Source organism: Ixodes scapularis, unplaced genomic scaffold (assembly GCF_016920785.2).
Source record: "Ixodes scapularis isolate PalLabHiFi unplaced genomic scaffold, ASM1692078v2 PGA_scaffold9__187_contigs__length_104089568, whole genome shotgun sequence".
NCBI lineage: Eukaryota > Metazoa > Arthropoda > Arachnida > Ixodida > Ixodidae > Ixodes > Ixodes scapularis.
This window is the reverse complement of record NW_024609884.1, coordinates 48,515,664-48,542,719: the sequence shown is the minus strand read 5'-3', so window position 1 is coordinate 48,542,719 and position 27,056 is coordinate 48,515,664. Positions and strand designations below refer to the sequence as shown.

Sequence of the window (27,056 nt, the reverse complement as noted above, 5' to 3'; positions counted from 1 at the left end):
GTACACCACAAAATTGCTGGCGCGAGTGAGCGCTAACAGCTTTGATAGCCGTTCTATGAAAACGTTCACGTCACTACTTCTGATGCTTTGAGTGGGTCTCTGGCTGGGTTTACACCGATGCGATAGAAACGCATCGAATCGAGCAGGGACAAATCACACGCACGCTGTCTTGCTGCTTCTTCCTCTTCTACCCATCTACGACCAATCAAAATAGTCAAATCTCGACGCGATGCGCTACGTTCGCATCCATGTAAACGTAGCCCCTATTGGTCTACTCCAACTGCGTTATCAACAAAGAGAAATCGTACTCGGAGTTCTGGACTTGTTTAAGGCGTTACATACTACAACACAAATCTTTTTTACTTATGTTTTTACTGTGTAGAAGAGTTACAGTTGTTCGCGCGTAAGCTACATATATACTGTCGAGACCGGTTATAACGAAATAGCGGCTACGGCGAAGCGATCACGATTTCCCATTCCCTTTTGCACTTCGTTATAACCGAGGTCGGTTATAACGAAATAGCGAATATAGCGAAGTCATTTCCGATTCCCGTTGACTTCGCTATAACCGGTCTCGACAGAAGACCTTTCTCGTTTACCCTCGTCCCCAGCCTCGTAGTTAAAAACCTGGTATGTGGAAAAAAAAAAAAAAAAAGAAAGCGAAGCGCTACAACTTGGAACACGCAAAAGAATAGAGTAAGGAAGGGGAGAGGGAACGCCGCGCAGGCGTGGGGGCGGATATGTATATGCTGTTTGACTGCCCGTAGATCTGAGGCATATCACGTCAGATTTAGAGAAACAACGTAACTTTTAGTGTTCTTCTTTTAATCTCGAAGAAACCTAAGCGTATTTTAGTTTTCAAACTTCAAGCACATGACGAAAATAATCCGAGGAGAAGGAGAGCAAGAAGGACAAAGGACAAACACAAATCTCTAGCATATCTAGCTGTGTTTGGAGATTTGTGTTTGTGCTTTGTTATTCTTGTTCCCCTTCTCCTGGGATTATTTTCGTCACTCTTGCCCAGCTCGCTTGCACCTTTGCATGTAATTGTATTATAATCGTAACCTTAAATTGCAAGCTTCACCCTTGTTGGTGTTAGACTGGTGCCAGCTGATAAAACCCGTTTGCTCTACTGACGTCTAACCCCGGATTAGCTCAGTTGGTAGAGCGCTCCACCTGTAGTGGAGAGGTCCCGGGTTCGATACCCGGACCAGGCGGATTTTTTCGGTCACGCACCAGTCACATAGCTGTGTTTGGAGATTTGTGTTTGTCCTTTGTCCTTCTTGTTCCCCTTCTCCTGGGATTATTTTCGTCATTCTTGTCCAGCTCGCTTGCACAATTACATATTTATTTTATACGAGACAGAGGGAAAATTATTTATATTAAATATGTTGTTTAGACAAATATGCACTTCCTTTTAAGCTCATTGGTTTGGTTTCGGTTTTTCCCGTCATGTGATCACGCACAGCTGTTTTGCTTACATCGGCCAAATCACCCTCCCAGCTAGTCTTCTCTGCGAAGTGCGACTGAGACGCGTTGACACTTATCAGAAATATCTTATGCGATAAGAATATCGTGAAACACACGAGAGTCGTCGTGTCGAAAAATTTTCGTTGTAATCTTTTTCTTTTTTTTTTTTTTGTATTCACATTTAAACTTGAGCTACCTAACAAGGACCTCCACGTTGGCAGGCTTCTAGTACGAGTACGCTGCCTTTATTGCGCTGAGCTACAAACACAAGCCGGTAGACATGAGAGGTACACCTTCCGCTCGAGCGCAATGCAGCCTGGGCGCATTCCAAAGCAGGAGCGAGCGCATCCAAATTCACGCGATGGCTCGCGCTAAAGTCAGACAGCGTAAACGTCATTCCTGTATTTCTCCTCTAAAGTGATGGGGGTTCGACATGTTTTAAAATGTTTAGCAAGCATCAATCATGTGCTCAAACCCGATAGAGCTTCGAAGCAGGCGGAAATCAGTCATGTTGAGTTCATTTCGTCTGCTGTGCACTGATGTTTTCTAGACTCCCTCAAACCTTTTCTTGTCCCTCATTTAGGCGACTAACACTTTTCGAGTCAACCTGATTAACCAACCAGTTCTGTTTGGCTGAGGTCGAGTAATTAGTGTAACCATCCAGTCACTAACAACAATGTGCAGTCACGGCCACTGGCAACTTCCAGGAAAAACAAGCGATTTTAGCTGAGTACTTTTAAACGTATATGTTCATTTTATTCCCGTAGCATTTTACTTAACCCAAGGCATCGTTCAAGACTGTTTTGACAGTAACACTATACATGTGTGCACGGAATTTAAAAAGGGACCTGATGACTAGTGCCTCAAACGAACTTATAAGGTAACTGCATTTTTAGGGGCGAAGCTCCTTAGGGGCTAGCCATGTCTACAGTGCCATGTCCGTGTGTCCGTCCGCCGTCCGGCGTGCCCCTGCTGGTGAGCTCACGAGCAGGAGCTCACGAGCTCCTGCTCGTAAGTTCAGCAGCGAGAGCAAAAAAAAAAAAAAAAAAAAAAATTAAAAAAAGATTTAAAAAAAATAAAACAACAAAAAGAAGAAAAAAAAATAGGGAGCTCTGAGTTGCCATCCCATCTAGGGTGCCTTCATACACTTTCGCCACGTCTGTCTTAGGGTGGCGGCATCGCGGCCATTTCTATGCCCAGAATGCACGCGCTTCGATCTCGTTCGGAGCGACGCTTAGCCCTGCCCGGGGCTTTGGAGCCATTTTAAGGCCCACTCGGCACGCGCAGGCAGTTTTCAATACAACAATGGGTGTCTTCACCCTATGACAGACGCACATTGAGGCACCCTAATCCCATCTGCTTTCTTAAAAAAAGAAAAAGAAGAAAACCACACATTCTTCTACTGACATGAATGAAAACGGCACCATCAGCACTACCTATGACCAAAATCAGTATCAAGAAAAAGAAGAAAAAAAAAGAGTAGGGGGCTCTGAGTTGCCATCCCATCATCCCATCTGTCTTCTTAAAAAAAGAAAAAGAAGAAAACCACACATTCTTCTACTGACGTGAATGAAAACGGCACCATCAGCGCTACCTATGACCAAAATCAGTATCAAGAAAAAGAAGAAAAAAAAAGAGTAGGGGGCTCTGAGTTGCCATCCCATCTGTCTTCTTAAAAAAAGAAAAAGAAGAAAACCACACATTATCCTACTGACATGAATGAAAACGGCACCATCAGCACTACCTATGACCAAAATCAGTATCATCAGCACCACCCGAGCTTCGCCCCAATCAACATCATTCACCAAGTGGAGATGCGGTGATTTTTAACTCCTTCTACCTCGTTCTCGGGTGAAGTAGCGAGGGCGCCTCCAGCGGGGGTTCAGGGAAGTATCTTGTTACCGCGCTGTGGCGGATTTAAACGTTGCCGCCTCATTTGAATTCAACGGTCATGTCATCGTCCGGTGCAAGATGTCTACAGCCCCTTCTGCCTTTCTATCGAATTTGCGGCACCCGCAATGATTGGAGATTCCGTCGCTACGATGGGCACTTCAGTTGTACACTTTTCTGTGAGGGCTTGAACGTCGACGGCGAGAAGAAGCACGTGTTTTTGTGCATGAGCCACACTTCAGCACCGGTGGCACAGGATCGGTGCAAGGTAACGCTGCGTATTAATCGCGTGTCGTTTCTTGGCGTACCTCTGGAGATACTTGATATAAGCAGGTACGTTGGTCTGACATGCAAGTATTTCCGTGTTGGGGGTTTGGATAGTCTTGACGGCTTCAGTGTCGCCATTCACGTAGCAGAGAAGGTACCGAAGGACAAGTTATTGCGCTCTGTCGCCGAAGGCCACAACAGCATCCATGACGTGGCCACCACGAAAAGACTGGCGCATAACCTGATGATGAGCGGAAACTGCGAAGATGCCATCGTGGATTCCCCGACGGTGTCCCTCAGCTGCCCTTTGAGTAAGACAAGACTCCAAGTTCCGTGCCGCGGCGTGGACTGTCGTCATGTCCAGTGCTTCGATGCTCTGGCGTACCTTGAGCTGAACGAGAGCACTCTTCGTCCCTTCTGACGCTGTCCGGTGTGTGACCAGAGCGTAAGGGTGAAAGAGTTACGCATAGATATGTTCACGCTGGAGATGCTGGACGCTTTACCAGAGACATCTAGCCTGGTGAAAATATCTGCAGAAGTAAAATGAATTCCATTCGAACCCGCACTTAAGGTAGCAAGTACGGGTTCGCCGATGCTCACCGACGGAAGATACGTGAATGACTTAACGGGAGATACCTCATCTGACGAAGAAGCCTGATGTTATATGAAACATAAATCTGATAATTGTATGTTTGATTGGAATGAATAGAGTGAAGTAGGCAACGTATTAAGTTATTTGTACACCACGTTATGGATCTGGTTCAGAGAATTGGCTTATTGGTCAGAATTTTGAATGCACGCACCCTGGTAATCGCCTCCATGCCCCGACATGGGGCGAACTAAAACGTTTGACGGGGAAATTTTTGTCTGAGGATCTCATTATCCACGTAAGAAATATTATAGATTTAAACGTTAGGGTAGCCCAGCAGGTTCTTGATATTAGCACGCAAACTAGATTTCACTTCGGAGCAGTGTAATGTTCCAAGAAGATTGATTAACAGAAGGGCGAATATGTTGCTCAGGAAGTGAAATTTTGTTTTCGAATTCCTACGAGTATAATCATACCGTGCTTTCCATTGAGGCTACTGTCTCAGCCGGAGGATCCCAGAGGAAGGCTTAAAAATGGGGTTGATATCGAGAAAAAAAGATAGTAATATAGTTAATTGAATTGTGACGACGAGCTGGGTTAGCACAAAAATTGTAATGCAGGAACTTGAAAAGAAACGGGTCAGAAACAACACGGACCTCAAAACCAAACGCAAACACAAAGTTCGTAACGAAGATAAATTTGATTTTACAAGCCTCAACCTTATGTAGAACCACGAGTAGAGCACAGATGTCGATGGTGCCTGGATCTTCGTGTTCGAGCTTGTGCCATATCTTCCCACGCTCCAGAGTTACAATGTCTCTGTTTATATTTTTCTGTAATTCACATAGTCATGAGGTAGTTCTTCTATTACCTCGAATGGCGTTGAAAATGATGTCCTTGAGTCACATGCAACGAATGTTGAAAACAGACGTGATCTTTACAGATATTCATCCGCTAACATACAGTATGGGCTTGCATTATCATATAAACCAGTCTAAAGATGAAATTATTGTCAGATTGCAACGCTTTACTAGATTGACAAAGATAAAAATTGATTTCAAGCCTATCCTGCTTCTGTCCTGCTGCAGATCTCAAGCTTCTGTTTTTGCTCCCTCCTGGTTACCGCTTTCGCTGGCGGATTAGTTGGCTATGGAGGGAGGGGGCTATGGACCATACGGATCATACGGCGCAGTTGGAGTCAACGGAGTTGGATTAGGAAGCAGCATTGTTCTTCTCAACGGAGGTGGCGGTGCTGGACTGTCAAAAGTAGTGGCCGGACCAGCCTTCCTGGTCAGGAGCGTCCACCACGTTAATAAAGTTAGCAGTGGAGGTGCTGTCGTAGCATACACTGGTTTGGGGGGCGCATACAGGGGCGGATTTGGAGGCTTCGGTTCTGGTGGCTACGACCTTGGGGGTTATGGCCTTGGCGGCTACGGCCTTGGTGGCTATGGTCTTGGTGGCTACGGTCTCGGTGGCTACGGTCTTGGTGGTTGCGGTCTTGGTGGTTACGGTTTGGTGGCTACGGGCTTGGTGGCTACGGGCTTGGTGGCTATGGGCTTGGTGGCTACGAGGGTTGACTGCATGCGGCAAGAAGAGCATCCTAGGCATGGTAAGTAAACTTCAAAATTACTCACGTTGTGCTTCCCCTTGAGTTCTAAGTCTCCCCCCCCCCCCCCCTTCTTCCCCAGTCCTGTTTACAAAAGTATAGTAACTGACAACTTAAGGATGTATGGCGTCGCTTATCTGTTTTTTTCTTGGCAAGTTCCCACTGAAAGGTGCGACCGTACTGTTCAGGTTTGTGTATACGAAGCAATTTCAAGTCACAAGCGCACATGGTGTGACCAGGGCTTCGAGAAAAGGCCCCCCTTGCCCCAGTCAATGAAATATTAACATGTGAGAATGCTATTTACGATTTCAGGTTTCCGACAAATCAGGCATGGCCAGTGCCTGGGTGCTAAGATTGGTGCTTCAAAGAAGTCAATCGGCCCAGGATGTTTGTTTTACTCATCTGGAAGCCCGTTTGTAAGAGCAGTACTGGAATGTGTGAAGGATATGTCCGGTGGTTTCAGTGTATTGATGAGACTAGCTCATTGTTCCTAATGCATAGCAGTCTCAGATGATAGGCTGCCTTTCTGTTACAGTGATGTCTCTTTATTATGCACATCTCCGTTATGGATGCCTTGATCAAATTATGAACGATCGTGCAGTACTTCTAAAAGGCTTTCATTCTCGTTAAGAATCTCATTACTGGACAGTTTCAAGGCAAGGAAAAAAAATACCTTGAACATTATTAGATAGAAAATCATCCTAGCGTCGGCACGGTCCAATCAATAAGACACGACGGTAAAGTTACCGGCAAGTGTTTTTCGAATTTTTTTTTTTTTCGGATTTATCCGAAATCACGGAACCCTAGTTATAAGTCACTGGAACCTCCGTGCCTCGAATGTCGCGTGCAAGTCTATTCCTTCAGCTGGTTTCGACGCTTTATAGAAAGCACAGATGTCTCGATCACTTTCGACGTTACCTGCTGTAAGGGCCCCTTCACACATCCTCGTTTTCTTACGTTAGACGTAAGAAAACGGGGCTGTGTGATTAAGACAATCTCAGAAACCTCCACAGGCACCTCTAAAGGGCAACTCCGCTCAATTCCGAAAATATCAGGATACTGAGTGATTCCATATTAAAAAGCATCAATAAAAGGCGCTACGTCATTTATTGAGCGAAAAATGGGATATATATTAGTAAATCTTACTTTAAACACGAGCTGAAATCGAAACCTAAACTTCGGCTCCGCCTGGCAACATTGATTTCGGGCGTCCCAAGACATGGCTATCACATGCTACGAGGTGTCACGTGATCCTCTAAGCAACGATGGGCGGGATTGGGGCGGTCCAGCGGGTCACCGTTGTGTCGGGCGTGTGCCAGGCGCAAGTGTCGTCTGCACCGCACTCTTCACCACGTTTTGGTTTCTACGACATTCGATGACGTCTGCACAACTCCGGCATCGTTCTGCGCACGTAGTGTGGACGAAACTCCGAGAGTCAATAATCACAAAGGGTGAGACGACGACGGCGGTTGTGACGCGGGAGACGGCGGTCGGCGGGATGGCCGGATGGCTCCCAAGAAGCGCGCTGTGCCCAGACGCGTTACGCCAATCACGTGGACACAGCTGAACGCCGAGAGGAAACGTTGCTGACGTCACCCTTGACGCTTGCCCGGACAAGTAAAAGCAAACAAAAAGGAGCAATGGTGAAGACGTTTAGCTCAATGTAGGCTACGCCAACGCCGTAGCCTTGACTGCGCTGTTGGTTGCGCCTCAATTCTCCCGCTAGAGTCAGCCGATTTCGGCCACTTGGCGCGTTGCGAAGTTTTCCGAACCATTTAAGAAACACTTAGTCATACATAGGTCGTAATATTTGACGTGTGGTCTTCTTAGGTGATACTGAAAAGGACTGCATTGTTGTTTTTTTGTTTTTTGTTTTTTTTTTAAACAAAAATGAAGCGGTGTTGCCCTGCATTCCTATTTAAGCGTCTACGTTTTTTGCTGTTTCCATATCACTTGTGGTTCGGGCAAGCCAGCGGGCACAGAGAGAGTCCCTAAATATCAGTGCGTCATATTTTAACCGGACGACGCGGAAACCTTCCCCTCCTACGGGGATTCCCCCGTGGTGCAGAACGCGCGAGGCATGTGAGGAATTCGTGACGTCGTCGGTACCGGTCAGCTCCTGCCTTACGACTGGTCAGAGCCGCTAAAAGCTTTTTTGTTTTAATTTTTTTTTGTCGAAATACAAAATGTAAGTGGCGCGAACCGTTTCAGTTATTCATAACGATAGTTTTTGTCCAGTATTTTAGATGAGAAAAGAAGCAAATGCAGTTTAGAAAGTACGTAAACGAGAAACAACGCGCGATGACCTGTCAACATACCCGCCACCGAGTGGTGGAAGAGGCGGCGCAGGCCGGCGCAGCCACCCCCGCGGATCCTAGCCGACGACGCACGACGCCGGCGGCACACTTCGCAAATAGCGACCCGGAACTTTGCCGGAACTTGAGCATCGTCCAGTTGGGGCGGAGATGCTTCGCCAGCGCGCTCCGGACGCTGGAGTGTCCTCGTGCGGTGCTACCCCTAGCTCCGCATTTCTATTGAGGATTCGGAGCTCCAATTCCGACAGACCCGGTAAATTGCTGCCGGCAAGCGCGGTGGAGGGCTGAAGCAAGCAACGAGCCGTTGACGCGCATGCGGCTGCTTTAAATATACTACATCATTTCATGATCTTCTCATTTTTTAAATATTTTCGGCTAAGCTCTAGTCCAATAGACCGTTCCACTAGGAAGAGCGGAGAGAGAAAAAATGTCCTCCCCCTCTCACCCCACGCGTCGTTTGCTCCGCCGAGTGGGCTGTACCTAACATCCGGCTGGCGTTCAAACTCGGTTTAAAATCGCGTCATTTTGGAAATTCCAAGCGCAGATGCGCGGATTTTAACATGCAAGTTATCGTGTAATGCTATGCTCGATAAAATAACTAACCGGGTCTAATTGCGCTGTTACCGGCGTGCAAATAATTAAAAAAAAAAAAAAGAAATGAGGCAGGTGTGTCATAATGGCCGGCCGCTCCGGCGAAAAATAAATCCGGTTGCTGTAGCTATTTTACTATACGAAGTTCGTACTGGTGTAGCGCCTTTAGCGACAATGAGTGGAAGTCTGAAATAATGTATACAAACGTGCTCTCCACGCGCAATAGACGCAGTGGTTGAGGTGCCGGCTGACTCCACTGCTATTAAAGTAACGGAAGGAAGATACGCTAGTTGATTATTTACTGAAATAAAACCACAGAGCGCTAAAGCCTGATTTTGGACTAGTCATAAATATTCTAAGAACGCGAACCACTTCATAACGGCAGCCACAAGCGAGAGTTCGATGTTCGGTACAGCCCGCCGGTACAGCCCAAAGATGGAGAACGGCAACCTTTCGGTTTGTCGTCTGCTAGCAGAGTCGGGCGCGTGCCCCCTCTCTTGTTTTACCCCGCCGAACCTGCTGAACTTCCCGGATGTGTAGAGAGGGCGCTGCGGTCTAACAAAATGCCGTCGCCCTGAGAGCGCTGAATGGAATGGTCTATACGTTATGGTAAAGTGTGCTTCCATTGCCTACAGACATTACAGATCCATCCAGCAGAGGCAGTGTTAAGTGAGATAGCTCATCTTCAATATCAGCTGGAACAAATTTGGCCAGTATGATGGGTCACGACTACAGTTAGGTCAAAACAAGGAGCCCAGCAGAGTGTAGGAGCTGTATGTCGTCCCTGTTTGGGAAGCGAACATTTCGAAATTCGTCATTCGCAATCCTGAAATGCCCTATGGGACTCGCTGCCCACACTAGAGTAGGGTAAAGATATCGCGAGATCAATCCAGATTTCCGCTCCGGTCGAAGAAAACCGCGAGCAGGGTATTTTGAATTTCCTACTTTATGTCCAATGGGAGTAAAAACTTGTACTTACAAAAAATGTCGAAGGCAGCAGCGATCCTGTGATGGAGAGCATTGCCGAGAGCAGAAAATAGAAGCACATCAACCAATAGGCGAACGATATGAGCAGTAAGAAAAAACCACTCGGATGTAAAACACCGCCATATCTGTGCATCAAGCTGAAGACGATGATCCCAAGAACCTAGAATAGGGAAGATCAAATTAAATCAAATCAAATTTATTTGACATCTACTTTACAAGATATCGGGGGTACAGGCAAAAAAAAAACACCAAAAATAAGGCTAGAGTTGGTCTGTACTCCCACACACACACATGCAGATCAGAATAAGCACAAAATAGTTAATAAAATAGCTATAGAATATTTGGAAAATCACTGGCAATATTTACATAGCAGACACAAGAGAGAAAATATGCCTTAGAAATACAGCAAAAACAAATTTTAACGATATTTCACTGCCTCTCTATGACAATATTAACGCGAGTCGGCAGTCGTGTTTAGAATTCCAAGAATTCTAAACACGACTTCGAGAAGTTTAGAATGCTCCAGAAGCACCTGCCACCCACTCATTACCGCCAGCCACCGTTCCTCCGCAATGAGCTAACACGAATACGCAAGCCTGACGTGAGAACGTCGTACTGACGTCACAAACTCTACTGCCATCTCTTGTTGGTCTATATAGCACAGTTCAGTCAATGAACGACAAATCAAATAGCCGAATCCCAGGCACTGTTGAACCTTATTATTATTTCTTTGCAGTCAATTCCCGTCGTCTTTAAACAACCGGTCATAAAATACAAAAGTATACAATCACAAAGCGATGAAATCAAGCTTAGGCACTCCCTGTGCTTTCTACGAAACCTGAGTTATGGCAACATCTCACGAAGGATCAGGAACGTAGAAACGTAAACATAATACTCATGATTTTCATATTGACACACTAACCAGCCTATAGCTGTAGCTCAAAGAAATGTACGGTGCTCTATGAAACGAAATGGACCAGTAGGGCACGTGGCCCCGCGCAGATACAGTGACACTTCGCTTCAGCTTAAATCCAGACGCAGCCGACGCTATGCAGTAATGGGACCAATCAAGCCTTGTCAAAAGCGCAAGTCACTAGGTCTTTTCTGTTCATGATGGGTTCAGCGATGATAGAACACGTACAGAAACATGACCAACGTCACGCAACGATGCTGCGCTTTCGACGCTGTCTGATTGGTCCGATAGCCCGTATACGCCGACGGTTGCGTCTGGACGTAAGGTGAAACGAAGTATAGACCGCGATTGCCCTACAAATCAAATGGCCATTATGCTACTCTAGGCTAGAGTGGCTGCGTATGCTGGCTGTGTACGTCTGAGTAACTGCATACGCTCCTCAAGTGACTTACTGACGCGGTTACTGAAGCGAGGCCATGGGCTACGCTTGTCCATTTTGTTTCATTGAGCACTACATGCGCGTTTATGCACATTGGTTACCGTGGGAAATGAATGCTCACGTTATCCGTCCCTTACGTCCGGGAAATAAAACAATAGGAGTTAGGAGAGATAGCTGCAATTCTCCATGTCTAAAACACTGACCCACCACACTAGCGGTGAGAACTGCGATATAGGTGAATTGCAAATGATCTATGGCATTTTGTGCGTTCATTATCCGCGCGAATGACGAGATCTGGCTTTGTATAAACCTTAGTGAGTAACAAATAATAGTCCCTGCAAGGTTAACAAGTAACACTTTCAATACACCCTTTTCAGAAGTCCGGGCCAATGCCTGTCCGCCATTGCTGGCTCACATATACTCTGAGCATGTATTGGACACGAGGCCCGCGTCGGCGTTGGGCGTGTACCCGGCTCTGCTCGTATTAGAAACGAGCGCCGCGTCAGAGTTCGCCGACGACTCGGATCCAATCACACGCTTCGTGTCCAAACAGTGGAGACTGCCAATGTTGCTCGATGGAGTTTTGGAAAGAGCCTAACAGACCCTCTCTTAAAAGTACATCAAGCAACATCTAGCAATCAAATCATAAAAACAATCAGCAATGAACAAAACATCAAAACAACGAGAGAATCAACACTCTAACTGCGCTCTTTCAGGGGTGAATCAAAACATGCATCATGCATTAGAGATAGACAAATTAATTTTATACAATGCAACATTCTGTAATCTCTAATTAAAGGGTTCATAATTACACCGTGACAATTAAATACGGGGACACGTGCAAGAAGGAAGAACATTTATATTCACATTCTTGGGGATGGGGGACTATAAAGATCGTCTCGGGTTTACCGATCTTTGCTCTTAGTTATCTTTTCGGATCATGACCGCTGTTTTACCCGTTTGGGTCAACTATCTTTCAAGAGCTTGAGTACTCAATTTTCTGATATATCTTAGTTGATCGCGCACTAAGAAACTAAGCGGTAGCAAATATAATACATCTTCGCTAAAGAAAGAAGTTGCAGGTTCATTAAGGTATTTTTCTATAGCAAAACAAATCCCAGAGTTTATTTTAGGCTATGCGATCTTAAGGCCTCTTAGGGTTGATAAGTTCAGTCAAGGTTAGAGTAACGGGGAGGTATATCGCAACCAAACTGCACGCTTTCGGACCAAAGCACCTACATACTATGCAATTCTAGACTGCCGGAAGGCCACGCCCTATGGCTATACAAGTCCGCTCCAGTACCTCGCACGGCGCTGGTCATGATATATATATATATGTATATATAGTTTCGTAAGCAAACTCACCAGTTCGAGAACCGTGAAGAGGCCGCCGATGCTCGTAAGGAAGGACGTGTTGAAGCTGACGACAACGGGTGACGAACTGCTGGACGATGTTACCGTCGTAGTCTGACGGACGACTGTCGTAGCCATGGTAGCTGGAGGTCTGCGTTACGTGAGCCGAAAGAGGCGTTTAGGGCGACGTCGCGAATGCGACTTTCTTTACAATCGAGCAATTGTCGAGTCTATCTACTGAATCGCCAGAACGCCGGTGGATCTGGAGATTTCCCTCCAGCAGCCGCTTGTCTCTCTGTGCTTCCGGACAGACATTACGTTTAACCTTCGGAGGTGGCGGAAGCGGAAATGACGCAAGAAGGCCCCCGCTTAGAGCGCTGATAGTTTCTTTTTTCTTGTTTCCTTTGGCCACGCGAGGCAACGTTCACTGCTCAAGGATAGCGACTTTCTGATGAGGCGCACTTGCCAACCGAGCCATGAGGCAATGTTTTGTTTTGGAGCCGGTCTGGCTAACTCCCCCGGCGAACGTACCTGCGTGGCGAATAATGCCAGAGAAGCGGAATTCGCGGCTGCGTGCCGTAGACGCTCCCTCTTTCATCACTACTATTTATGGACCTTCCTCGTCCGATCTGCACAGGCGGATCGCGTACACTTGCCCTGTTGACTGCGTGTTTTTTTTTTTTTTTTTTTTTTTTTTTTTATTTTGCGGCTGCGTCAGCTTCGGATTACAGACGCCACCTTCCGTTTCTTCATTCGCAAAATGAGTCTAAGGAATGCATAAGCTTTTCCCATCGTCGATACTGGACCACAGAGGGGACTCATAGTATAAGCGATCAAGCAGCGCGCGCTACTCCTATCGACTGCTACGGGAAGCACCAGTAATGCAATATTTTGCAATGTTTTGTTTGTTTTTTTCATCTATTCTAGCATTTAGCCGCGGGGCTGAATATTTTGCAAAATAATAGGTTGCACTTTGATTAAGGCTTCAGTCGCTCAAAGATGAACTTAAATACGCGAGCGTTTATTTTTTTTATTATATATACATGTATAATGAATACAACATAAGTTACGTATTACGGTCATGAAGAGATTATTAAACAGAACTTTAAGAATTACTACTGTCTCTTAGGTTTTTTTCCTTGATCAGTAAAGTAATAGTTAATTGTTCCTATTGAAAGTAGTACACGTGACATAAATATCTCTAACAAATTGTCTCTATGTAGCACTACCACGTCACTTGGAGCGTTGTGGATACAGCTAGGGTATCAACCAGCTCCTAGTCAAAGGATGACTTCAGCAAGCCAGTTAAACTTAACTTTTTTTTTTGGCCTTATTCAATTGTTTCGTAGCCGTGGGGCTACGAAACAATTGCATACTTTCGACCATTATCTTATTACGAGGAGCGTGACACGTCCGTAATTCTTTTGATTTCTGTTCTACAGTGTAAAAGCAATTCAGGATGTTCAAGATGTTCTCTCTGAGATTATAGTCGTAAAGGAATATTTCTGATCGCACTAAGGACTATTCTGCTGCCGATGGCGTAAATACATAAGGCGCACGTACCGTATCACAGGCTCCGTTTATCGTATTGACAGCCCATATCGTTCGTGTGTTTGGCTAAGATAGAAGAAACAATGCAGTGTTCACCTTCAGGTCGCTTTTCTGCACGTATCTGTTGAGTCTCGGTTACTCCACCGTTTCCTTTTGAACGTACACAACCCGTGGCGCGAGAAAAGCGAACGATGTCGATGACAGTCGCCGACACGCCAATCGTCTTTAGACATCAAGAGAAGCATGATGTCTTCACGTGGCAGCCGGTAGCAATATATAGTTTCATTGCCTGCCACTGAAGCGAATGTAATGTTTGAGAAAACAAAATAACAAATTGGACGCCGTGAATGCTTAGACAGCGAAAGGTTCCCCATCACCTAATTGCTATGGACCATTCCATTTAGCTCTGTCTGGGCGGCACCATTTTGTTCGGCAGCAGCGCCCTCTCCATACATCCGGGAAATTCATCGGAATCGGCGGGGTAAAACGAGAGAGAGGGCACGCGCCCGACTCCGCTAGCAGACGACAAACCGGGAGGTTGCCATTCTCCATCTTTGGGCTGTATCGGCGGGCTGTACCGAACATCGAACTCTCGCTCGTGGCTGCCGTTGTGAAGTGGTTCGCGTTCCTAGAATAGTTATCGCTACTCCAAATTCAGCCTATAGCTCTCTGTTGTTCTATTTCGGTAAATGATCAACTAGCGTATCTTTTTTCCGTTACATAAATAGCAGTTGAGTCAGCCGGCAGTACTATACCCTCAATTACTGCGTGTATTGCGGCAGGAGAGCACATTTTTCTTTATTATTTCAGACTTCCACTCATGGTCGCTAAAGGCCTACACCAGTACGAACTTTATATAGTACAAAGGGTACAGCAACCGGATTTACTTTTCGCCGGAGAGACCGGCCAATCTGACAGTTCCCCCCCCCCCCCTTTTTTTTTATTTGCACGCAGATAACAGCGCAATTGGACCCTGTTAGTATTGTTATCTAGCATAGTATTTCACAATAACTGGCATGCCAAAATCTGAGCATCTGGGCTTGACATTTCCAAAATGACGCGACTATAAACAGAGTTTGTACGCCAGCCGGATGCTAGGTACAGCCCACTCGGCGGAGCAGACGATGTGCGGAATGAGAGGAGAGGGATTTTCTCTGTCTATTACCCACTCTGCTATGACCCTAATGGAACAGTCTATATATATGAGTGGTTTCATCAACTCTGGCACAAATTTGGGGTCGAATTTTTAATTTTGACGAAAAAAAGATCGGTTTTAGGGGCATTTCTCAGATGAAGGAGGGCGCAAACCGCATGTTTCACTCCTTTCTACTTTTCGCCCTTTTTTGGTAGTGCCATGTAACATTTTTGGGTCACTCGCAGAATAGGGATTATTTATGGTCAATACTTTTATTCTGATTATTTATTTTTACATTTGTTTTAAATATTGTCAAAGTGTATCCCTTGGACTTAATTTGTCAAAGTTTGACCAGTTCTTCCGTGTGACCCATTTGAGGTATCGTAACATATTTAGTATTTGCAGAAAGCTAAGAGTATACTCTTTCTATTGATAACAAATTTAACGTTGTGTTTAAAAGGGGAAGGGCAGTGTATCCTCGTAAATCAAGGACTATTTCAAGATATTGGCAAATTGGAGATCGATTTTCTAAAAAAAAGTTACCTTTTATTTGGCTCGTTCTTTTTCTCTAGCTATCTATGCAGCGCTTTATAAGGTAATATAAATAGAAAATGTAATATTTTGTTTGTATGGTAGCTATAAGAGCTTAAAATCTTATCTTGTTTGACTGTTTTGTCAGTAAATCAACTTATTTCCAAAAATACACTAATTCAAAATTGGCGCCTCTTATTTTTAATAGACACCTGTGAACACACTTATTCTCTGATAAATCATTTTAACGTGATTATTTATATGAAATATATTTTAGAAAATGTGTCAATATGACGTTTTTGGACGATATTTGTGAATGTTTACCAGCTCTTCCGTGTGACCTATATGAGGTGTCTTAACATATCTAGTATTTTCAAAAGGCTTAGAGTATACTCCTTCTAATTATAACAGATCTGATGTTGTGTGCGAAAGAGGAAGGACTGTATTTTTTCGTAAAGCAGACTATTTCAAAACTTTTGCGAATTGGGGGTCGATTTTCTAAAAAGCCTACCTTTTTTGCGGTGATTTGTTTCCTCTAGCTACCTATTGCAGTGCTTTATAAAGTAAAATAAACAGAAATTGTAATATTTTGTTTGTATGGCGGCTATAAAAGCTTACATTTTGGTTTTTGTTCACTTGTCACTCAGTAATACAAATGAGTCACAAAAATACGCAAACTCATAATTAACACCTCTCAAATTTTGAGCAACTACCTGTAAAATCCTTAAATAAAAGAAGATGCAAACGGCGAGTTATGCTAATAAAGCGTCTAGGTCATAATATGTTTAATTTTTTTTTATTGTCTAACCGCCTCTCTGCAACAATATTTGACGGAGTTCAGCAAGCGGTACTGTGTGACCTAATCAACATATTTTTATGATCTTTACATCACCATAAAGCTCCAATAAGATTTTCTTCTGAGTATAATTTGAATATCTGCGCTAATCGTATAACGCGGAACATTTGCCTGAAGAACGAATATTTAGAAAGACTTGCAAGTTTGAAGTCAATTCTCTAAAAAAAAAACCTTTCCTTTTTTATTTACAGTTAGGTAATATAGTAGTCTGTCAGGAGCTACCAACAGAAATTGTAATATATTGTTTGTATGGCCGCTATTAAGACTCGAATCTCGTGCTACGAGAGTTTTCAACGGGACTTCGCATAGACGCTCAGCTGATCAGAAGTTTGACCTATGTAAATATTTACCTCAATATCTGAGCCTAAAAGCCAGTGAAATAACAATATTTACCCCAACAATATTTACCCTAACAATATTTCTTTACTTGGCACTGGCGTGATTTGCAAGGTGTGTGAGCTACGCCCTATGTATTGACGGAGAAGACACGTAACATCTAAACTCTCGGACAAACTTAAGTCAAGAGGAAAAAGTCTAAGTAACCCGGAATGAATCACTGAAAATAGAAATGAAACCTAAACACATGACTAACACATTTAAAGCCTTACACGCTACGAAATGATCGTTATTTTGCGAAAGAGTCTGTATGTGCACAAAATAAACCGTTCTTCCTAAGCGACAGATACTAAATCGAGTCCTACCAGTGCCAGTAAGCTCGTGTAAAGTGAAAAACATTCCACTTGAATATTGTTGCGCCGCCCCTTTAACTGCTGTTAAAGCTGAAGATGATCTATGAAATCAGCTCAGCGAATGATGAGGCGGAACAACCGTTTAGACCTCAAAATGAAGTCTGCGCTGTGGCATTACGCAATGCAACGCGTCGTGCTTGCATTACGTAATGCCACAGCGCAGACTTCATTTTGAGGTCTACACAGATGTTCCGCCTCATCATTCGCTGGGCTGAATTCGTAGATCACAGATGTTGGCTTTTCGAGTGTTTTGCGGGTAAGTAGACACCCAGGAATTTCTTAGAGTGTAGAAGAGATTGCCGTTAGGAACTCCAGAAGTGAAGGCCCGTTCACAAACTTGCGACTTAGAATCGTTTGTCTTGAAGCTTCTTAAAATTTCTTCCGACCTTAGACGAGAGAGCACACTGGCGCCACCTATCAGGTACCCGTGGAACGCTTGGCGGTTCCGTATTTGCCTATTTTGTTCGCACCTCGTTCTTTCCTCCTTTTTTGACTCGAAAAACATTTGTCAATGTTATAAGGGACCATTTCTTATGGGTAGTGCGTATATTTGACCTCGCAAATACTGCCCCAAAACCTCCGCTCTAGTAAAATGCCGTTCCAGGGTCACCACATAGAGGATGCCATCGTGTTATCTCGTCGCAAGATATTTTAAGAAGCTTGAAGACACTCGTCCTAAGGAGTTGCAAGTGTGTGAACGGGACTTAAATCGCCAATTTTTGAATAGCGTGCACAAAACCTTTGCTTACGCACAGAAACAGCGAGATCATGCCCTGCGCCCAAAGCCGCGTTTTGCATTGGCGCATGGTGCACGAGGCTATTTATTTGCGCACGAAAGGCATTTGAATATGTTATTCACAAACTCGCTATTAGTGAGTTTTAGCATTGCGCATAAGAGCTACCGCAAGCACTGCGCGTTTGCGTTAGCGTTGCGCGTTCCACACTGCGCATGCGCGGAGTCCAAACGGGGTCTTGGATTGGCGTATGGCGACGGCGCGCGTGCGTGGTGCGGAGCACGCGACGCTAACGCAAAACGCACAGTGCTTGCGTTTTGGAGTATTCCCCATGGGCGCCATATTTATGGGTACTGTCTAGAGCGCACGCTCAGAACAAGCTCACATCAATAGGCTGCTAAGACCGGCAATCCTGATGGTGTGGAACGCACGTTGCAAAAGAACCGTGGAAGTTCGCCATCAGCACGCGCTCAGCAGTCGCGCACACAACTATGGCCGTTAGTGAATACTTCCTATACGGAATATTAAAACTCTCTAGTGTCTCGTACATGTTGTGTAGTGTTAGAACATTTCGCCGCTTTCTTTTATCATTTCATTTCAGGTGGGCGCGCAACAGCCTCCAGAGGAAAACATTTCGGCAAGTCAGAGCACTTCGGTTTTGAACATTTCGGCAAGTCACAGCACTTCGGTTTTGCCCGCAAAAATTCGATATCCGAGAGCCTCAGTGGACTGTTGATTCATGGCCCTCATTCACAAAATACAAATATATCATATCACTCGTCTTTTTCAACTGACGAGCTCTTGACATTTTTTTTTTTTTTTGTATCTCTGTATTTTGAAACCGTAACTCCCTTGAGGGAATCAGCGGCGGGTCGCGCGCTCTTATCTCTGTTTCGCATATTTATGCAGCACAATACCGCTTTCGGACCTTGAAACAATGGAGCTGCTCTTAGCACGTAGTACCATAGCCTCCTCAGGAGGCTATGGTAGTACCTAGGCGGGACGCAAGTTCGTCTGCTTCTTGCACAGGGGTTGCGATGACGTCAGAACGCCGAGCTCTTATTGGCTAATAAAAAAAAAAAAAAGATAGTGCACTCTAAAAAAAAAGTGTCGGTTTACATTTTTCTGTCCCATATAATGCACCCCGAAACTTCAGTTGGACGTACAGAGCACTATAGTCGATTAGAGGGCCCCAAATTTTACGAGGGGATTGATAACGGTGCGATATAACTTAGTAAACAGATAAAGTATGCATCGAAGATCACAGAAAGAAAACGCAGAGGTTTTTCAGTAGGACCAAAAAAACCCAAATTACTATTTTTTTTTTTTTTTTTAGTCAGTAACACGTACATTAGATATTTCAAGAAGTTGTACCCCATGGCTATCAAGCCTCTCGTGAAAGTTGGTACCGTCGGTCCGATGTCAGTGCTCTGTACGTCGAACTGAAAGTTTGGGGTGTCTTATTTGGGACAAAGGGTGTAAAAATACACCCTTTCTTTTTTCTGAGAGTGTGGGTAGACCTCAAGACATCTAGCACAGAGGTCTACCCCCGATCCTTTCAATCAAAGCCAATCGGAGCTCGGCGTCGTTCTGACGTCATCGAAACACCTGCGCAAGAAGCAGGCGACTTGCTCTCCACATAGGAGGAATTACACCCTCGGAGTCGATTACCTAGTAAGCATCACACCTGGTGTCGATTACGGCGTTATTACACCACAGATCTTCAACCTTAAAAGGCAACGAGCAGCTGACATCATCCCGCTCTGAAAATCGAACGGGACGGATATATAGGTGGTAGACTAGATACCTCAGGATACCTCCGTCCGTCCTTTGGACAACCATACGTTCCTTGAACAAGATGTTCGCGGAATAGCGAACGAATGTCAGGAGGGGTAAAAACGATTGGTCTCCGTCGATTTAACATCAAGACGCTATAGTAAATAAGGTTGGTGTAGTCACTGAAAGCTTATGGAAAAAAGCGCAGGGTGTGGAGAGTCTCGAGCAGCTTCTCATCGTCCCGCAGGCAGTGGGATTGCTGCATTAGACGATAAGAACGCCGGATGACCAATCGCGAAGCCAGACGCCTGAACATACTAAGCCACGCCCTGCGATCCTTGAGCTGTCGGTGACTCTAGTGGTAGAATATGTCCTCATCTAACCCAGATAAAAAAATTGAAAAAAAAAATTCTTTGTGGTTACACACATAAAAAAAAAATCTTACAGATGGCTTAATTACAAAAGTCCTGTTACGACCGGTATAAAGTGATGTTACCCAGTTGAAACAATATTTGAGGTGACCGGGATAGAGAGACGGATACTAAATAGCAGTATACACGACCTGGTTTAGTCCATGTAGGGATGACACGACTGTATGTGGAAATGGGAAGGGGTCGAACACAGGCATGTTAGAAGATAATAGATAGTTTTAGTAGATCGTGTTTTCGGGCCACGCTATCTGTAGCGGGAGCTCGCGCTGCCACTTCGATGCAAGCTTTGTAGCGCGCGCCCATACCGGTAGTGGGCTTTTGAATACGATCTACTAAAACCCCCTAATAAGTTGACAGACGGGCGAAACGGCGGCACCACACTCTAATCGGGTTCCCGTGTTCTGTAGTCCTGGCCAAACGCCTCTTTTTTTTCTTTCTTTCTTTTTTTTTTTTTTTTTCGTCGGGTGATTGAATTTATTTATTGGACGCCATATTCAAGGGCGATGTTTAGAGCGCATGCTCAGAACGAGCTCACATTAATAGCCTGCTAAGACCGACAGTGTTGACGGTGCGGAATTCACGTTGCAAAAGAACTGCAGTGGCTCGCCGTCAGCACGCGCTCAGCAAACGCGCACATAGATATATGGTCGCCAGTGAATACTCCCTATAGACGCTTTACACACGCGCCAAATTACAGTCGCCATTGCTGACCTTCTCTTGTCTTACCGAGATGCCGAGCAACTGAAACGGTAGTTGACAATCCTCCACAAAGGCCGATGCTTTAGAAAAGGACACAGTTGAATCTAATATGGCAATAATTTTGCCTGCTATGGTAATGATGAAGTGAAATAAACGAAATAAGAGGAAACAAAAACCGAAGGTCAGTTATGGCGGCGTCCATGCACTGCTGCTGCAAAGCGTCTTTTAGGGGTATTCACACGGGGGAGAAATTCCGGGGATTTCTCCCCGGCACGCGCGCATCACGAGATGAAAACGCGCGACTTTTGCACATCGCAAAGCCTGACGTTTCCGTCGTGGGAGGCGCGTGGCGGGGAGAAATTCCCGGGATTTCTCCCTCGTGTGAATACCTATACCTACAGTTGCGTGCGTAAAAGTCCCATCGTTTAAAACCATGGGAACCGGGTTTATATGTCGTTCTGAAACGCGCGTGCGTGAAAGCAACCGAGAACCACACAAATTTAAAACACGTAAACGCTATTTAAGAAAAAAAAAATCTATACTTTTTGTTGCACATAATGTTTAAGTACAGTTTTGCTAAAGGCCTTCTCCATCCTAAAAAATAGCGATCATAGTACTTCACACCTCGTGCAATTTTACGTACATTTAATTACGCTGCTAAATTATCAAAACTGGAGAACTAAGATTTCATCAGAAAATTAATTCGAGTATCTCAGATTTTGAAAAAAATATTTTCATTTCGTCACTCGACGAGACCTGTGACGTAACAAGATACTGCAGCCAATAATCGTGACGTCACGTCTTTTTTGGTTCCCCTCCTTACCAACATCGAGCCGCTCTTCCGAGACGCCCGATATGCATGTCGGACAGACGGGCAAATATCTCAACGATCGGCTGCGAGAGCATCATAACACGAAGAAGACTGTCTCTGGCCATGTATCGATTCACTGCCGAGACTGTGGTTGTGATCCCCAGTTCACAAATGCACTCTAATTAGAGATATTATTGAGAAGATCGCGGAACTCGATGACAAGTGTATCAGCGCTCCTTCCGTTTCTTTATCTGCATGCCAAATGGCGAATTCGGGTGGTCAATCGCCGGCGAGCTCACGCCGGCGGCACAGGCAACGAAAACCGCGCCAGCGGCGCACCACGTGACCCTCTCCACCCGAACACAAAGCGCCTGCAACTGGCGTTTTCGTCTGCCTGGGTCGCGCGTGAACTTCGTTAACTTCTTCCTCGATTATTTTATGATATATATAGGCACGCTGTAGGCATCAGCAACATATATTCGGACTCTGAGATGTGGGTAAACAAATTATAATATATTTTGTTTAGATTCTCGAAGAACTGTTGCCATCTTACAAGGATCCCAGAAGGCTCACCAGCGTCGTTATTTTATATTCCAGTTTCTTGTTATTACCTTTTTGCTGGAATCCTCAGCATTTTGATTTGACCCAGCCTTTTAATATAGTAATGCGCGTTCAAGTGTCGAGCTGCAGCACTATCAATACATTTTTTTCACAGCGGTGTAATAACACGCTGTGTCCCATAGGAAACTGATCTTGCGGAAGCTTCCTTTAAAATATTTTATCTTTATCTCCGTTGTTTTTGCTGTCTTTTCTCGGACCACAGAGGGGTGTCTGTCTCAATGGCTTCGTTTTCTACTCGAACCCGCTATCGGCGACCATTGTTTCGTTTGGTTCCCTTTCCCGATTCGGATATGACGATACCGGATACAGTCTGGCAGACAAGCTGCCCGACCTCTTGGAGCTCGGGCAAAAATTGTGCCGGGAAATTGCCAGCACACGCCTGAGAAGTGCCACCCGAACGGCGCGCACTAGCCAGCCTTTGACCACGCGAACGCCCTTGGCGGAGATATGGCAAAATATTTTGCCGGGAAATGACCACGCGAATTCGCCAAAAGAATTATATACTGCTTGGCGAAGTAGTCAATCTGTTGAGCGCAGATTTTCAGTATGTTTAATTCGTTTTCTTTGTACCATTGGTCCTGCTTCTTACAACGAAGTAGAAGAAGAAACGTGATCAGTTGTAAGTCAACAGTGTGTTTGTGCCTCTACGTGTTCTCTCCCTTTGTCATTGTTTGTAACGCGATATTGCTGCTAATATGAGCCCGAGATACGTTGAGCGACGCCATCTTTCTCACATGAAGGCAACTAGCCCCCGACGCCATCTTGAAGGATACCGCGTCGCTCATGCCGACCAGCGCACTTGTCAGTGTTGCAAAACTAATCACAATACGTTCGCGTTTTGTTCTGAAAAATCAGATGGAGGGTGGCTTGGTTGCCGGAATTAGTGAAGAAACTGTTTTTGTCTTGTTCTGCCGTGATTTCCAAACTAAAAGTCAGCCGCGATTGGAGTGGCGGCTGCTCGTTCGACGTGGCGAGGTCGTTTCACGCGGAGATTTGCAAGTGAGCTTGATACATTACATGTAGAGTTAAAATTGTTATTTATAAAAAGTGTGCGGCGATCGGTTTTGAATACGGCTTTATTTGTGTGGGAAGTTGCGTTCATAGACGAGGAAAACAGGTAAAACTATACGGCCTCGCGAGCTTGGCTAACAGATTTAAACAGCTGATTAATTACAGCGTTCAGACTGCTAAGTACAATTCAAAGTGCCGTTATCACAATAATTTGGTAGTTACACTCTAAAGAAGCCCGTGCGTCTGCTTTCCCGCACAACATTCGGAGAGCCAATCACTGCAACTTACGGAGGCAGATCAGCGAATGACGACGCCGAAACATATGTTTAGGTCAAAAAACCCAGTCTGAGTTGTGGCATTATGCAATGCAAGCGTGACGTTTTGTATTGCTTAATGTCACAACTCGGACTGCGTTTTTCAGTCTAAACACATGTTTCGGCATCGTCATTCGCTGAGCTGCCTCCGTAAGTTGCGCTGATTGGCTCTCCGAGTGTTGCGCGGAAAAGTAGACGCATGGATTTTTTTTAGACTGTAGTACGTGTTCCAATTGTTTTCCAAGTATTGGTCGCTTTAGCAACTGCAATCAACAAAACATTTCGCGTCCTCGACTCAACCAGTTGCCATCTGATGAACATCGTAGCGGCGTGCAGTAGTGTAATCACTGCTCCATGAAGCACGTTAAAGATTCCAGGTTGCATGGGCATCGTACAGCGCCGAACAAATCTCCTCATAGATCCCTATTCATGTCTGCAAGCGCTGCTTGTTGAGTGTTCGTTGCACAGGGGTCTCAAACACGCGGCCCGCGGGTCGCATGAGGCCCGCGACAGCCTGGGACACGGCCCGTGAGCATTCCGCGGCTGCGAGCTCTCATTGCCCTGTCACGAGCGATTAGAAAGGCAGGCGTCATAAACACCATACGGATCTTATGTTGTCGATCTTTTAATTTTCGAGCACTGTTTCGTTTTCCTCGCCGCTTCCCCTCCGTCTCTCAGGTTCATCACCCGTAAACCAATTCTACTATGCTCTGTTTCACCTTATGATGTACCGCAGGAAAGGCTACAAGCGCGAGCTCCTTGCTCTAGGGCACATCTCGGCGGCACAAGCTCTCGTGCGTTAAGAGCAGCTCCCAACGCTATGAGCTCGCGCTTCTAGCCTTCTCTGCGGTGCAACGTAAGGTGAAACGGAGTATACTAGGCTACACGCGCGAGCTTCGCTTAAGCCGGGGTCACATCGTATAAAAGACAGCCTGCATACAGAGTCGAACGCGAGTCACCGCGAGATCCGTGCTTCGAATGCCGCATGGCAATGAGTTCAAGGAGAGAACTTGGCACGCGGCATTCGAACCACGGATCTTGTGGTGACTCGTGTTTGCAGACTGTCCCTTGTATGATGTATGAGCAGTGTGACCCCGCCGCTTCAGGAGCAACTGCCAAAACTATGAGCTTCGGCTTCCATCCAGCAGACTTAGCACTTCTAAAGGTCAAACAATGCATAAGCAAAAAAAAAAAAAAAAATATATATATATATATATATATATATATATATATATATATATATATATATATATATATATATATATCTTGAATACAAGTTTTATTTTATAAAGATACTTTTATAAAAATTGCAAGGAAAATAAAAATTGCCGTATGAAGATTTGTCTCGGGGAGAAAGTTTAGAGAAGGAACAAACGACACTGTGCCCTCTCGTCCTATCGAAAATTGCCAGCACGTCCACAAGACGGCGCCATTTTAAATGTCGTGATCACATCACCCTGTGCAAACAATTAGTAAAAGCCAGAAATGTCCCCGCAATAAAACTGCAATTTTACGAGAAGCAGATAGCCGGGGAGGTCCCTCTCTGGACCAGAAATATAGGTGTCGCTTCCCTGCAAGACGATGCCCCACTGTTGCTTTTCTTTGCCACCCGATACCGCTCACCCTACAGACCTTTCGGGGGTCGGACACTCGAATGAGTTCGAGACCCCTGTGCTGCTGGACGAGGCCATTGCGCAACCATGCGGCAACCTCACACGATGCCTGCTGATAAGGAAGCTATGTGGAACTGACTACGCCCATCCCGATTTTAAAGGGGGGACTGTATGGGTGTTAGTCTAACACGTTAAAGAAAACGCCTAGTCACTAGGTGATTGGCGTGGCGAGGAGTACCGAGCATGTTATTATCGCTCCACAGCAAATGAAATCGTGGCATTTGGCGATAAAAAGGCTGCAGAAAATAATCACTAAACAAAAAGCCTGGAGAACATAATTGTTCACGTTCTGCGTTTTTTAAGCTGTCGGCGACTATAGCTTCCGCCACTTGTTGACGTTTTTAATTTACTCTGAGTTTTAATGAAGTCGTCCAACTCCAATCCTTCTATATTGAAATCTACCCTCACGTGGTTGGTTGATTCGTAACAAATTGCTCTTCCGTAGCTTTTTTTGTTATGGTACAAGAATTTACTTTAACCTCCCGATCCGTGCAATACATGCCGAAGTAAAGCTGCACTTTTAGAAGTAATAGAAAGAGCAGGAAAATCAAGGACACTTGGAAAAGTGTCTTTGACTTTCTTTGAGAAAAATGTGTCCGTGAAAATCTTTATTCCGTCCGGTATTGGTACATTGATTCGTCTATTCAATTTCCCCTTTTACACCGTCGCTCATGCTTTCCCGTGTACCGCCATGAGAAAAACTCCCACGCTAACGAAGAATTCCAAATGATCTTCGCAAACATATTCTTCCTTTAGTGAATAGAGTTCAAAGCAACGGTTGCGGCTACGACCAAATTTTGAATAAGGATCCGCTTCATTCAACTAAAAGAGTTCAAAAAGCGCATGCAGCATCAGCATGTCTTCAACAAAAAGGCTTACCTTAAAAAGTGGACAGGGATATGAGGCAGCCCCAACACTCTGTTTCGAGCCCGAACTACTGCGTCGATTTGCCGCAGTTGTACGACATACCTTGGCAAGCCCTCGAGTGACGTCAAGATAACTCCGTCATCCCCTCCGATAGGGTTGCCAGGTCACCGAGCGAGGCGTCATTTATCTCCCTTATTGCCGTAACCCTAGAGACGCGTGCTCTACGTGCAACGCTACGGCTCGCCATCGGCCTCGTAGAAGATTACGAATGAATAACCGGATGAGGGCAGCAGCGCCGTGCAACTGACGAAATGAATACCTGTCGCCGTCCGGAAGCTACCACCTTGCATTATGTACACTTCACGTTCAGATTGCCATCAAAATTTTAAGACTGCTCATGGCATTGTAAACATATTAAAACACATAATTAGAAACTAAACTAGGCGACCCACCGAGTAGATGAGTGCTAAACAAAGATGAAAACATTTAAAAAAATACGAATATATAAAAAAAATAACTTTTTTCTTGTGTGCGTGTTTTTTTTTTTTGCTTTTTTTTTTTTTTTTTGCTTTTAAAATACGGAGAAACAAACTTTTTTTCTTTTTTTTTATGTGTGATTTTAATATTTCGAGAACGCATATTATTTTATTCGATACAAGAGCGGATGAAAACCCAAGCAAACAGCTGTAGCGTTCCTTCCGTCCAAATTACCGCATAAACGGCTGTTCACGGTGTCCCTCGGTCCGAGTAATGTGCAGTTTGAGCATAGCGTTGCCGTACGGGGAGGCATAGTCATAGACCTGTTTCTCTCGGCCAGGGAGCGCGAGCGCCTCGGACCACGCGTAATGATTGCATCCATCCTAAAGGGGCCCTGCAG

General features: G+C 45.1%; 1 protein-coding gene across 1 annotated transcript in view; it reads right to left on the bottom strand.

Annotated features, from left to right (window-relative positions):
• Positions 1 to 26,406, bottom strand: part of LOC8029777 — a 34,909-nt gene extending 8,503 nt beyond the window's left edge. The window contains exons 1-3 of the mRNA XM_002407454.5: positions 26,192 to 26,406; positions 12,433 to 12,571; positions 9,708 to 9,875 (exon numbers count right to left, since the gene is read on the bottom strand). Coding sequence (XP_002407498.3) covers positions 9,708 to 9,875; positions 12,433 to 12,558 — 294 coding nt within the window. The 5' untranslated portion in view covers positions 12,559 to 12,571; positions 26,192 to 26,406. The remainder of the gene's footprint in view (positions 1 to 9,707; positions 9,876 to 12,432; positions 12,572 to 26,191) is intronic.
• Between the last annotated feature and the right edge of the window lie 650 nt (positions 26,407 to 27,056).